Below are 14,787 nucleotides of genomic sequence, written 5' to 3' on the forward strand. Positions count from 1 at the left end.
AGGCCAGGTGTTGGATTTGGAGGTAGGAGAGCACTTTGGGGACAGTGACCACAATTCGGTGACGTTTACGTTAATGATGGAAAGGGATAAGTATACACTGCAGGGCAAGAGTTATAGCTGGGGGAAGGGCAATTATGATGCCATTAGACGTGACTTGGGGGGGGATAAGGTGGAGAAGTAGGCTGCAAGTGTTGGGCACACTGGATAAGTGGGGCTTGTTCAAGGATCAGCTACTGCGTGTTCTTGATAAGTATGTACCGGTCAGGCAGGGAGGAAGGCGTCGAGCGAGGGAACCGTGGTTTACCAAGGAAGTGGAATCTCTTGTTAAGAGGAAGAAGGAGGCCTATGTGAAGATGAGGTGTGAAGTTTCAGTTGGGGCGATGGATAGTTACAAGGTAGCGAGGAAGGATCTAAAGAGAGAGCTAAGGCGAGGAAGGATCTAAAGAGAGAGCTAAGACGAGCAAGGCGGGGACATGAGAAGTATTTGGCAGGAAGGAACAAGGAAAACCCAAAAGCTTTCTATAGGTATGTCAGGAATAAACAAATGACTAGGGAAAGAGTAGGACCAGTCAAGGACAGGGATGGGAAATTGTGTGTGGAGTCTGAAGAGATAGGCGAGATACTAAATTAATATTTTTCGTCAGTATTCACTCAGGAAAAAGATAATGTTGTGGAGGAGAATGCTGAGCCCCAGGCTAATAGAATAGATGGCATTGAGGTACGTAGGGAAGAGGTGTTGGCAATTCTGGACAGGCTGAAAATAGGTAAGTCCCCGGGACCTGATGGGATTTATCCTAGGATTCTCTGGGAGGCCAGGGAAGAGATTGCTGGACCTTTGGCTTTGATTTTTATGTCATCATTGGCTACAGGAATAGTGCCAGAGGACTGGAGGACAGCAAATGTGGTCCCTTTGTTCAAAAAGGGGAGCAGAGACAACCCCGGCAACTGTAGACCGGTGAGCCTCACGTCTGTAGTGGGTAAAGTCTTGGAGGGGATTATAAGAGACAAGATTTATAATCATCTAGATAGGAATAATATGATCAGGGATAGGCAGCATGGCTTTGTGAAGGGTAAGTCATGCCTCACAAACCTTATTGAGTTCTTTGAGAAGGTGACTGAACAGGTAGATGAGGGTAGAGCAGTTGATGTGGTGTATATGGATTTCAGCAAAGCGTTTGATAAGGTTCCCCACGGTAGGCTATTGCAGAAAATACGAAGGCTGGGGATTGAGGGTGATTTAGAGATGTGGATCAGAAATTGGCTAGCTGAAAGAAGACAGAGGGTGGTGGTTGATGGGAAATGTTCAGATTGGAGTACAGTCACAAGTGGAGTACCACAAGGATCTGTTCTGGGGCCGTTGCTGTTTGTCATTTTTATCAATGACCTAGAGGAAGGCGCAGAAGGGTGGGTGAGTAAATTTGCAGACGATACTAAAGTCGGTGGTGTTGTCGATAGTGTGGAAGGATGTAGCAGGCTACAGAGGGATATAGATAAGCTGCAGAGCTGGGCTGAGAGATGGCAAATGGAGTTTAATGTAGAGAAATGTGAGGTGATTCACTTTGGAAGGAATAACAGGAATGCGGAATATTTGGCTAATGGTAAAGTTCTTGAAAGTGTGGATGAGCAGAGGGATCTAGGTGTCCATGTACATAGATCCCTGAAAGTTGCCACCCAGGTTGATAGGGTTATGAAGAAGGCCTATGGAGTGTTGGCCTTTATTGGTAGAGGGATTGAGTTCCGGAGTCGGGAGGTCATGTTGCAGCTGTACAGAACTCTGGTACGGCCGCATTTGGAGTATTGCGTACAGTTCTGGTCACCGCATTATAGGAAGGACGTGGAGGCTTTGGAGCGGGTGCAGAGGAGATTTACCAGGATGTTGCCTGGTATGGAGGGAAAATCTTATGAGGAAAGGCTGATGGCCTTGAGGTTGTTTTCGTTGGAGAGAAGAAGGTTAAGAGGAGACTTAATAGAGGCATACAAAATGATCAGGGGGTTGGATAGGGTGGACAGTGAGAGCCTTCTCCCGCGGATGGAAATGGCTGGCACGAGGGGACATAACTTTAAACTGAGGGGTATTAGATATAGGACAGCGGTCAGAGGTAGGTTCTTTACGCAAAGAGTAGTGAGGCCGTGGAATGCCCTACCTGCTACAGTAGTGAACTCGCCAACATTGAGGGCATTTAAAAGTTTATTGGATAAACATATGGATGATAATGGCATAGTGTAGGTTAGATGGCTTTTGTTTTGGTGCAACATCGTGGGCCGAAGGGCCTGTACTGCGCTGTATCGTTCTATGTTCTATGAACCTCATTGAAATGTATAAAATTCAGACAGGGTTGGACAGACTGCTATGGGCAGCACGGTAGCACAATGGTTAGCACTTTTGCTTCACAGTGCCAGGGTCCCAGGTTCCATTCCCAGCTTGGGTCACTGTCTGTGCGGAGTCTGCACGTCCTCCCCGTGTCTGCGTGGGTTTCCTCCGGGTGCTCTGGTTTTCTCCCACAAGCACCGAAAGACGTGCAGGTTAGGTGGATTGGACACACTAAATTGCCCCTTAATTGGAAAAAAATGAATTGGGTACTCGTTGCTTGAGAAGGTGGGGCAGTTTTATTTTGCTGTGACCTGACTTGTATTTGTTGTATCTCGTGTACAGGAGTGAGCTCGAGTCTCTGATTTCTCTGTTAGTGCCTCCAATGTGTGAAATCTGATCAGTCTTGTTTCATGTCTCACAGCTTGCTCGAACTCAGACTGGCTCTGTGACAGACATGCTGAAAGAGCATTATCCAACGGCACAATTTGAAATCGGTAAGTGCGTGGTGCTTGTGGAGTTGGGGGTGAATCGAATTATCAGCCTCATGTGGAGAGAATACACATCACAACAATTCTGGTGTGAAATGGAGAAGGAACAGTGAAGGACTATCGGAGATACTAATATTGCAGAAGAGACAGAGGTGGTCTTATTGGGGTATTTAGGAAATAGATAAGCGATGAGCCCAAAACATAAACATAACAGAAAACATTGGAACTGAGTAAATCATTTAACAACCCCCGCCCCCAGCCTGTTCCTCCATCCAATCAGAGTTCATCTGTGCTTCATCTACTCACCTTTGCTCGGTATCCTTCATATTCTTGCTTTACTCAAATCTATTGGTACCAGCCAGATTTCCATTGCATGTGAAAATGTGTTCCCTAATGTCACTTCTGAAAGGCTTAGTTTTGATTTTATTCTGGGCTCCCCCAGCAGAAGAAATGATTTGTCTCTATCGACTTTATCATTTGAGTTACTTCAATTAGATCATCTGTTTTTTTAAAAATATTTTTATTCTCCTCCTTTTTCACATTTTCTCCCACATTTACACCAATCAACAATAAACAATAATCAGCAAAATATGTCAATCCCCATAATAACAACAATCCCATCCGCCCACCAACCCCCAAACATTAGCCCGCATGTTTACATAAACAAATGACAAAAAGGAATCCGGGATTACCCAGAGTCACCTTAATCTACACAGCCCCCCACCCCCCCCCAACTAATGTTCAATGTTATCCAGTTCTTGAAAGTGCATAATAAATAATGCTCATGACTTGTAGAACCCCTCCGAGCTTCCCCTCAGTTCGAACTTAACCGTCTCAAGGGTCAAGTATTCCAACAGGTCCCCCCGCCACGCCAGGGCACTGGGTGGAGAGGCTGCTCTCCATCCCAGCAGGATCCGCCTTCGGGCGATCAACAAGGCGACGGCTACAACATCTTCCTCCGCGCCCGTTTCCAACCCTGGCTGGTCCGACACCCAGAATATGGCCTCCCGGGGGCCCGGGTCCAGTTTCACACGCAGCACTTTGGAAATTACCTTAAAAACCGCCTTCCAGTTCGCCCCTCGCTTTGGACAGGACCAAAACATATGAACGTGATTAGCGGGGGCCCCCCCGCAATGCTCACACACATCCTCTACTCCTTCAAAAAATCGCCTCATCCTCGCTCTCGTGAGGTGTGCTCTGTATACCACCTTCAGCTGTATCAGCCCCAACCTCGCACGTGAGGTGGAGGCATTCACTCTCCGGAGCACCTCACACCAGACTCCCTCCTCTATAACCTCTCCCAGCTCTTCCTCCCACTTTGCTTTGATCCCTTCCAGTGGTACCTTATCCTCTTGCAAAATAGCTCCGTACACCGCTGACACTGCCCCCTTCTCCAGTCCCCTTGTCGTCAGCACCTCCTCCAGCAATGTGGAGGCCAGTTCCTCTGGGAAGCTCTGTATCTCCTTCCTGGCAAAATCCCGAACCTGCATGTACCTAAACACTTCTCCCTGCTCTAGCCCATACTTCGCTTCCAGCTCTCCCCACCAAACTAGTGATGTTGTACCTGCGAAGCCTCCCCCACTCCCGGGCAACCTGCACCCCCAGATACCTAAAATGAGTCCCTTCTCTACGGAATGGCAGCCCCCCTCCCCTGTGCCCACACCCGGCCGAGACACCACAAAATTCTCACTCTTGTCCAGGTTCAGCTTGTACCCCGAGAAAGACCTAAATACCCGCAGTAGCTCCAATATTCCTCCTATCGACGCACTCGGTTCCGACACATACAGCAGCAAGTTGTCGACATATAAGGACACCCTATGCTCTATCCCCCCCCCCCCCGCACTATTCCTTTCCATGCTCCTGAACTTCTCAATGCGATGGCCAACGGCTCAATCGCAAGTGCAAACAGCAGGGGGGACATAGGACATCCCTGTCTCGTCCCACGGTGGAGAGAAAAGTATCTCAAACTGATATTATTTGTGCGGACACTCGCCTTCGGCTCCTTAAATAATAGCTTTACCCAGTTCACAAACCTTGGTCCAATCCCAAACCGCTCCAGCACTGCCATCAAGTACCCCCATTCTACCCGATCAAACGCCTTCTCGGCGTCCAATGCCACAACTACCTCTGTTTCCTTCCCTTCCGCCGGTGCCATAACAACGTTCAAAACCCTCCTAATGTTCGAAAACAGCTGCCTCCCTTTCACGAATCCCGTCTGATCCTCCCCTATCACCTTCAGGAGGCACTCCTCCAGCCTACCCGCCAGTACCTTCGCCAACACTTTTGCGTCCAAATTCAGAAGTGATATGGGCCGATACGACCTGCACTGCGTCGGATCCTTATCTTTTTTGAGCAACAGTGAAATCAATGCCCGTCCCAAGGTTTGCGGCAACACCCCCTTCCCAATCGCCTCCTCAAACATTCCCACCATCAGGGGTGCCAAACTATCCTTAAATTTTTTATAATATTCCACCGGAAACCCATCCGGCCCTGCCACCTTCCTCGACTGCATCCTCCCAATCACATCCTTTATCTCCTGCTCCACTATTGCTCCTTCTAATGTAGCCCTGTCCCCCTCCCCTAGCCTCGGGTACTCCAACCCATCTAGAAATTCCTGCATCTCACGGTCTTCCCCGGGTGGCTCTGACCTGTACAACCTCTCCTAGAACTCCTCAAAAACCATGTTAATCAGCACTGGTGTGGAGATGCCGGCGTTGGACTGGGGTGAGCACAGTACGAAATCTTACAACACCAGGTTAAAGTCCAACAGGTTTGTTTCGATGTCACTAGCTTTCGGAGCGCTGCTCCTTCCTCAGGTGAATGAAGAGGTATGTTCCAGAAACACATATATAGACAAATTCAAAGATGCCAAACAATGCTTGGAATGCGAGCATTAGCAGATGATTAAATCTTTACAGATCCAGAGATGGGGTAACCCCAGGTTAAAGAGGTGTGAATTGTACCAAGCCAGGACAGTTGGTAGGATTTCGCAGGCCAGATGGTGGGGGATGAATGTAATGCGACACGAATCTCCGGTCCCGGTTGAGGCCGCACTCATGTGTGCGGAACTTGGCTATAAGTTTCTGCTCGGCGATTCTGCGTTGTCGCGGGTCCTGAAGGCCGCCTTGGAGAACGCATACCCGGAGATCAGAGGCTGAATGCCCTTGACTGCTGAAGTGTTCCCCGACTGGAAGGGAACATTCCTGCCTGGTGATCGTTGCGCGATGTCCGTTCATTCGTTGTCGCAGCGTCTGCATGGTCTCGCCAATGTACCACGCTTCGGGACATCCTTTCCTGCAGCGTATGAGGTAGACAACGTTGGCCGAGTCGCACGAGTATGTACCGCGTACCTGGTGGGTGGTGTTCTCACGTGTAATAGTGGTATCCATGTCGATGATCTGGCAGGTCTTGCAGAGATTGCCATGACAGGGTTGTGTGGTGTCGTGGTCACTGTTCTGAAGACTGGGTAGTTTGCTGCAAACAATGGTTCGTTTGAGGTTGCGCGGTTGTTTGAAGGCAAGTAGTGGGGGTGTGGGGATGACCTTGGCAAGGTGTTCATCGTCATCAATGACGTGTTGAAGGCTGTGAAGAAGATGACGTAGTTTCTCCGCTCCGGGGAAGTACTGGACGACGAAGGGTATTCTGTCGGTTGTGTCCCATGTTTGTCTTCTGAGGAGGTCGGTCCGGTTTTTCGCTGTGGCGCGTTGGAACTGTCGATCGATGAGTCGAGTGCCATATCCCGTTCGTACGAGGGCATCTTTCAACGTCTGTAGATGTCTATTACGCTCCTCCTCGTCTGAGCAGATCCTGTGTATACGGAGCGCTTGTCCATAGGGGATGGCTTCTTTAATGTGTTTAGGGTGGAAGCTGGAGAAGTGGAGCATCATGAGGTTATCCGTAGGTTTGCGGTAAAGCGAAGTGCTGAGGTGACCGTCCTTGATGGAGACGAGTGTGTCCAAGAATGCAACTGATTTTGGAGAGTAGTCCATGGTGAGTCTGATGGTTGGATGGAACTTATTAATGTCATCGTGAAGTCGTTTCAGTGATTCTTCGCCGTGGGTCCAAAGGAAAAAAATGTCATCGATGTATCTGGTGTATAACGTCGGTTGAATCAGCACTGGAGCCACCACCAACTTCCCTGCTCTATCCTTCACCTGAAGAATTTCAATTAGATCATCTGTTAAGCTTCAAAATTCAAAAGAATACAAACCAGGTTTATGCAGCATGTCCTCAAGTCTCTCCGTTCAGTGCAGGTATCAGTTGTGGGAATATTTGTGGTTCCCTCTCCAAAGCCAGAGTTCCAGGGCAGAGGGATATGGATTTGAGCTTGGATGATTGAAGGGAGGTGTACAGATGAGACATATCCTACCTCACACTGGATGGTAAATGTGCAGCATAGCCACCCCCAGGGGGGGCAATGCAAGTGGAGAACACGGTTAAAACCGGCTTGGGGTGGTCTAATGGACACAAGTGGACATTGCTGGTCCTGGACAGCTGACAACAGGAATGGGAAGGAAAGCTGGATGGCCCTGATTGCCTGGAGTTCCCTTCCTTTGCCGTCGCAAGTCACAAAGGAATTTTCAATTGTTTCTGAAATTTGCTTAAGTTGGGCTGTGTTTTGTCCTGGGCCCGGCCGGGGGGGGGGGGGGGAAGTTTGTGTGGGGAGGAGGGGCGGGGGAAGGTTGTGCGGGTAGGAGGGGTAGAGGATGGTTTTCTGGGGTGGGTGGCTAGAGGACTACCCAGTGTGGTTTGGAGTTTGTGGGCTGGTGGTGGGGGTTTAGGGAGGGAGGGGGGTCTTGGGGTGGTTTGGCCAGTGGCCAGAGAGTATGACATTGTGTATCCGAACAGAGAGAGTGGACGTGGGCGCAATGGGTTGTGGTTCCCCGTTGTGTTTGCAGATACTACAGACACAAATGTAGTGTCCACCCCAAGATTAATGCTGCTTTCTATCTTCATAGTTGCTATGACAACCACCGGGGACAAAATCCTGGATACAGCTCTCTCAAAGGTATCTCTTGTTTTCTCTCTTAGTTTGACATTTTCTATATTGCTTTACAAGTGCTGTACAGTGGTCCAAGTCATAAAAATGTCCTCGCATAAAGACCTTTAAATGGGACAGTGTTTACTCTGTATTTAACCCCGTGCTGTATCTGTCCTGGGAGTGTTTGATGGGGACAGTGTAGAGGGAGCTTTACTCTGTATCTAACCCCGTGCTGTACCTGTCCTGGGAGTGTTTGATGGGGACTAGTGTAGAGGGAGCTTTATTCTGTATCTAACCCCGTGCTGTACCTGTCCTAGGAGTGTTTGATGGGGGACAGTGTAGAGGGAGCTTTACTCTGTATCTAACCCCGTGCTGTACCTGTCCTGGGAGTGTTTGATGGGGGTAGTGTAGATGGAGCTTTACTCTGTATCTAACCCTGTGCTGTACCTGTCCTGGGAGTGTTTGATGGGGACAGTGTAGAGGGAGCTTTACTCTGTATCTAACCCCGTGCTGTACCTGTCCTGGGAGTGTTTGATGGGGACAGTGTAGAGGGAGCTTTACTCTGTATCTAACCCCGTGCTGTACCTGTCCTGGGGGTGTTTGATGGGGACAGTGCAGAGGGAGCTTTACTCTGTATCTAACCCCGTGCTGTACCTGTCCTGGGAGTGTTTGATGGGGACAGTGCAGAGGGAGCTTTACTCTGTATCTAACCCCGTGCTGTACCTGTCCTGGGGGTGTTTGATAGGGGACAGTGTAGCGGGGGCTTTACTGTGTACCAACCCCATGCTGTACCTGTCCTGGGAGTGTTTGATGGGGACAGTGTAGAGGGAGCTTTACTCTGTATCTAACCCTGTGCTGTACCTGTCCTGGAAGTGTTTGATGGGGACAGTGTAGAGGGAGCTTTACTCTGTATCTAACCCCGTGCTGGACCTGTCCTGGGAGTGTTTGATGGGGACAGTGTAGAGGGAGCTTTACTCTGTATCTAATCCCGTGCTATACCTGTCCTGGGAGTGTTTGATGGAGACAGTGTAGAGGGAGCTTTACTCTGTATCTAACCCCGTGCTGTACCTGTCCTGGGAGTGTTTGATGGGGACAGTGTAGAGGGAGCTTTACTCTGTATCTAATCCCGTGCTATACCTGTCCTGGGAGTGTTTGATGGAGACAGTGTAGAGGGAGCTTTACTCTCCAAGTGCGGTAGCTAGTGTAAGAATGTTTGACAGAGATACACTCTTTTAGTTTTTTCATAACCCTGCGAAATGTGAGAGGTACAATATTTTGCAATTAGCTCCTTGTCATATTGGTAACGAAAAACCACAAATATATTTTTTAATAATGTTGTTTCCCTTTACCCCATTCTACTGCTGCTGATAATTAGTTGGCTGGACAGCTGGTTTGTGATGCAGAGCGAGGCCAGCAGCGTGGGTTCAATGCCCATACCGGCTGAGGTTATTCATGAAGGCCCCACCTTCTCAACCTTGCCCCTCGCCTGTGGTGACCCTCAGATTAAACCACCACCAGTTAGCTCTCCCCAACAAAGGGGAAAGAGCCTATGGTCACCTGGGACTATGGCAACTTTACTTTTACTTGAGATAGTATGCTTATTGGGACTATTGTGGCCTCTCCCAACAGTTTTTGTTGCTGTATGTCAGTGTTGTATAGTGGATATGGGGAGTCTGTGTGTGGAAATGCTTGCAGCAAGTTGAATGCAATGACTTTATTGAACCCTGGTGTTAATTTCTGTCTCTATTAGATTGGAGAGAAAAGTCTGTTCACAAAGGAGCTGGAAACCGCATTGGAGAAAAATGAGTATGGCTTCTTCGTGCCTGTTTGCCTGACCTTCACTTCACACTGCCAACTGGCCCTTGCAAATCCGTTTTATTTTATTATTACCCAATTATTTTTTTTCCAATTAAGGGGCAATTTAGCGTGGCCAATCCACCTACCTTGCATATCCTTTTGGGTTGAGGGGGTGAAACATGCAGACGTGGGGAGAATGTGTAAACTCCACACAGACACTGACCGGGGCCAGGATCGAGCCCGGGCCCTCGGAGCCGTGAGACAGCAGTGCGAACCACTGCACCGCCGTGATGCCGCAAATCACTTTTAAACCCATTTCCCTTCACCATTATTTAATATGATTGTCAGCAATTCAGACAGCGTATGGCGGGGCTCCCGGGCAGCGTCCGGCGGAGCTCCCGGGCAGCGTCCGGCGGGGCTCCCGGGCAGCGTCCGGCGGGGCTCCCGGGCAGCGTCCGGCGGGGCTCCCGGGCAGGGTCCGGCGGGGCTCCCGGGCAGGGTCCGGCGGGGCCCCCGGGCAGCGTCCGGCGGGGCCCCCGGGCAGCGTCCGGCGGGGCCCCCGGGCAGCGTCCGGCGGGGCCCCCGGGCAGCGTCCGGCGGGGCCCCCGGGCAGCGTCCGGCATGGCTCCCGGGCAGCGTCCGGCGGGGCTCCCGGGCAGCGTCCGGCGGGGCTCCCGGGCAGCGTCCGGCGGGGCTCCCGGGCAGCGTCCGGCGGGGCTCCCGGGCAGCGTCCGGCGGGGCTCCCGGGCAGCGTCCGGCATGGCTCCCGGGCAGCGTCCGGCGGGGCCCCCGGGCAGCGTACGGCGGGGCTCCCGGGCAGCGTCCGGCCGGGCTCCCGGGCAGCGTCCGGCCGAGCTCCCGGGCAGCGTCCGGCGGGGCTCCCGGGCAGCGTCCGGCCGAGCTCCCGGGCAGCGTCCGGCGGGGCCCCCGGGCAGCGTCCGGCGGGGCCCCCGGGCAGCGTCCGGCGGGGCCCCCGGGCAGCGTCCGGCGGGGCCCCCGGGCAGCGTCCGACGGGGCCCTCGGGCAGCGTCCGGCGGGGCCCTCGGGCAGCGTCCGGCGGGGCTCCCGGGCTGCGTCCGGCGGGGCTCCCGGGCTGCGTCCGGCGGGGCTCCCGGGCTGCGTCCGGCGGGGCTCCCGGGCAGCGTCCGGCGGGGCTCCCGGGCAGCGTCCGGCGGGGCGCTCAGTGAGCTGCATACTTGTCTCTGAATCAGAAGGTTGTGGGTATAAGTGCCATCCCAGAGACTTGAGCACCATCTAGGTTGACATTTCTGTGCAGCGGTGAGAGTGCCACAATGCTGGGGGTGCTGTCTTTTGGATGAGGCATTAAACAAAGGCCTTGGCTGCCCCCTCTAGTTGATGCAAAAGTTTCCCTGGTGTTATATTGAAGAGGAGGAGGGAAGTTTCCCCAACATAAGTCGGGAGTAAGAAAAAGGAAAGTCCAAACCGTGGACATCCCACAGCACTGCATTGACTATGGAGTGATTGACGGCAATGCAGCAGCCAAACTGCCCGCAGTTAGATCCCACAAACAGCAATGTGATCCTGCACACAACACCTGTTTTAGTAATGTTGAAGGATGAATATTGGTCTGGACACCATGTGGATTCCTCTGCTGGTTAACATAATACCACGGGAGCTTTTAGACCCACCTGCGACATGCGGTGATACCGTAGCCAGGCTGGAGCTGGTTTAGCACAATGGGCTAAACAGCTGGCCTGTAATGCAGAACAATGCCAGCAGCGCGGGTTCAATTCCCGTTTTGTTTCTACAGTCGTTCCGCAGTTTAACCCGTCACCACCTTCTCAAACCCCCCCCTCAGTACTGCTCTGGAATGTCAGCCTGGGTTATATACTCAACTGTTTCGAGTGGGAGGGAAGATAATTCCTAGTTTACCTCTCATCTTTCTTTTTCAACCTTGGTGTGCTACCCTATTAGCCTGGGGAAAGGATTGTATTCTTTGTTGGGAATGTCATTGATTCAGTCATGTTATCTTTCTACTGACATCTGGCCTGTTCTGTGATGCAGAGTTGACCTGGTAGTTCACTCTCTGAAGGACCTGCCAACTACACTCCCCCCAGGATTTACAATCGCAGCCATCTGCAAGTAAGTGTTATCAGGTTAAGAATCTTCATCTTTCAGTACAATTAAAATTATTCAATGCAGCCAGCACCCAAATTCCAGTTTGACTTTACTCTATATCTAACCCCGTGCTGTACCTGTCCTGGGGAGTGTTTGATGGGGACAGTGTAGAGGGAGCTTTACTCTGTATCTAACCCCGTGCTGTACCTGTCCTGGGGAGTGTTTGATGGGGACAGTGTAGGGGGAGCTTTACTCTGTATCTAACCCTGTGCTGTACCTGTCCTGGGAGTGTTTGATGGGGACAGTGTAGAGGGAGGTTTACTCTGTATCTAACCCCGTGCTGTACCTGTCCTGGGAGAGTTTGATAGGGACAGTGTGGAGGGAGCTTTACTCTGTATCTAACTCTGTGCTGTACCTGCCCTGGGAGTGTTTGATGGGGACAGTGCAGAGGGAGCTTTGCTCTGTATCTAACCCCGTGCTGTAGCTGTCCTAGGAGAGTTTGCTGGGGACAGTGTAGAGGGAGCTTTACTCTGTATCTAACCCTGTGCTGTACCTGTCCTGGGAGTGTTTGATGGGGACAGTGCAGAGGGAGCTTTACTCTGTATCTAACCCTGTGCTGTAGCTGTCCTGGGAGAGTTTGATGGGGACATTGTGAACAGAACCTTATTCTGCATCTGTGTGTGGAGGATACACAACCTCCTCTAGTTTATACGTCTGCTGTAATGATGCGAAAGTAGTTTGGGCATCTTTACAACATTTAATAATTGCCCACTCCCCCATCACAATTCTATGTGGACGTGTTCCCATTTGCTGCCCCTCTCCCAGCCCTGATTGGGAATATTCACCAAGTAGTACAATTACTAATTTCATTGCAAGTAAACAGGCTATTTTCAGAGGTGAGCTCTGAATTATAATCACAACTGTCTTGTTACAGGCGCGAAATTCCTTTTGATGCTGTTGTTCTGCACCCGAGTCATGCTGGAAAATCCCTGGAAACGCTACCAGAGAGGAGGTAAGGCATTGGTACAGCTACATGCTTTCATGTGTAGAGAGATGGTGCTGTCAGAATGAAAGGAAGACTAGCTCTTATGTTGGATTGTTAATGAAGAGTTCTTTTAAATCCAGGACGGTTTTTTTGTGCAATTTTCTCATCTCTTTCTCATCCTTTTCCAGTGTAGTGGGAACAAGTTCCTTACGACGAGCGGCACAGCTGAGAAGGAGATTTCCTCACCTGGAATTCAAGGATATTGTATCCTTTTATTGTTCTCAAAGCCACTCACACGCAGTTGCGATCAGAGAAAGCCATAGTACCTGTGTCAGATTTCTGAAAACTCAACATAGTCCTCTTCCCCTGTCTTATCCACTTGCACTTTCCATTTTTATTTTTCAAATGACAAGGTTAGGATATTGAGGATATTTATATGGAAGTACACAATATACACAGCATAGAAAGAAGCAATTCAGCCCAACCAGTATGTGCTGTTGTTTATATTCCACAAGAGATTCTTCTCTGTCTTTCTACATGCTTTTCTTTCATGTACTCCTTTAGTTTCCTTTCGGAAACACCTAAACTATTTGCATCATCTATTTCTCATTATTTCGCGATTGAATTCTCTCAGAAACAGGAGCTTTCTCTCTCCGTCTCTCAGGAGCTTTCTCTCTCTGAACAGGCTTTTTGGGTCGGTCTTCACAGTGGAAGACACAAATAACATGCCAGTGACTGATGGAAATGAGGCTATGACAGGTGAGGACCTTGAGATGATTGTTATCACTAAGGAGATAGTGATGGGCAAGTTAATGGGGCTAAAGGTAGACAAGTCTCCTGGCCCTGATGGAATGCATCGCAGAATGCTAAAAGAGATGGCGAGGGAAATTGCAAATGCACGAGTGATAATTTACCAAAATTCACTAGACTCTGCGGTGGTCCCGGCGGATTGGAAATTAGCAAACGTGACACCACTGTTTAAAAAAGGAGGTAGGCAGTAAGCAGGTAATTATAGGCCAGTGAGCTTAACTTCGATAGTAGGGAAGATGCTGGAATCTATCATCAAGGAAGAAATAGCGAGGCATCTGGATGAAAATTGTCCCATTGGGCAGACGCAGCATGGGTTCATAAAGGGCAGGTCGTGCCTAATTCATTTAGTGAAATTTTTTGAGGACATTACCAGTGCGGTAGATAACGGGGAGCCAATGGATGTGGTATATCTGGATTTCCAGAAAGCCTTTGACAAGGTGCCACACAAAAGGTTGCTGCATAAGATAACGATGCATGGCATTAAGGGAAAGTAGTAGCATGGATAGAGGATTGGTTAATTAATAGAAAGCAAAGAGTGGAGATTAATGGGTGTTTCTCTGGTTGGCAATCAGTAGCTAGTGGTGTCCCTCAGGGATCAGTGTTGGGCCCACAATTGTTCACAATTTACACAGATGATTTGGAGTTGGGGACCAAGGGCAATGTGTCCAAGTTTGCAGACGGCACTAAGATAAGTGGTAAAGCAAAAAGTGCAGAGGATACCGAAAGTCTGCAGAGGGATTTGGATAGGCTAACTGAATGGGCGAGGGTCTGGCAGATGGAATACAGTGTTGACAAATGTGAGGTTATCCATTTTAGTAGGAATAACAGCAAAAGGGATTATTATTTTAAATGATAAAATATTAAAACATGCCGCTGTGCAGAGAGACCTGGGTGTGCTCGTGCATGAGTCGCAAAAAGTTGGTTTTCAGGTGCAACAGGTGATCAAGAAGGCAAATGGTGTTTTGTCCTTCATTGCTAGAGGGATGGAGTTTAAGACTAGGGAGGTTATGCTGCAATTGTATAAGGTGTTAGTGAGGCCACACCTGGAGTATTGTGTTCAGTTTTGGTCTCCTTGAGAAAGGACGTACTGGTGCTGGAGAGTGTGCAGAGGAGATTCACTAGGTTAATCCCAGAGCTGAAGGGGTTGGATTACGAGGAGAGGTTGAGTCGACTGGGACTGTACTCATTGGAATTTAGAAGGATGAGGGGGGATCTTATAGAAACATAAAATTATGAAGGGAATAGATAGGATAGATGTGGGCAGGTTGTTTCCACTGGCGGGTGAAAGCAGAACTAGGGGGCATAGCCTCAAAATAAGGTGAAGTAGATTTAGGAC

General features: G+C 50.0%; 1 protein-coding gene across 2 annotated transcripts in view; it reads left to right on the top strand.

The window, feature by feature from the left end:
• The window catches only part of hmbsb (hydroxymethylbilane synthase, b), a 53,150-nt gene that overhangs the window by 12,988 nt on the left and 25,375 nt on the right, over positions 1-14,787 (top strand). For both annotated transcript variants that reach the window (XM_072486339.1, XM_072486338.1), the window contains exons 3-8: positions 2,733-2,805; positions 7,758-7,807; positions 9,531-9,586; positions 11,603-11,680; positions 12,591-12,668; positions 12,830-12,905. In XM_072486339.1, coding sequence (XP_072342440.1) covers positions 2,733-2,805; positions 7,758-7,807; positions 9,531-9,586; positions 11,603-11,680; positions 12,591-12,668; positions 12,830-12,905 — 411 coding nt within the window. The remainder of the gene's footprint in view (positions 1-2,732; positions 2,806-7,757; positions 7,808-9,530; positions 9,587-11,602; positions 11,681-12,590; positions 12,669-12,829; positions 12,906-14,787) is intronic.

This window comes from Scyliorhinus torazame, chromosome 21 (genome assembly GCF_047496885.1).
Source record: "Scyliorhinus torazame isolate Kashiwa2021f chromosome 21, sScyTor2.1, whole genome shotgun sequence".
NCBI classification, from domain to species: domain Eukaryota; kingdom Metazoa; phylum Chordata; class Chondrichthyes; order Carcharhiniformes; family Scyliorhinidae; genus Scyliorhinus; species Scyliorhinus torazame.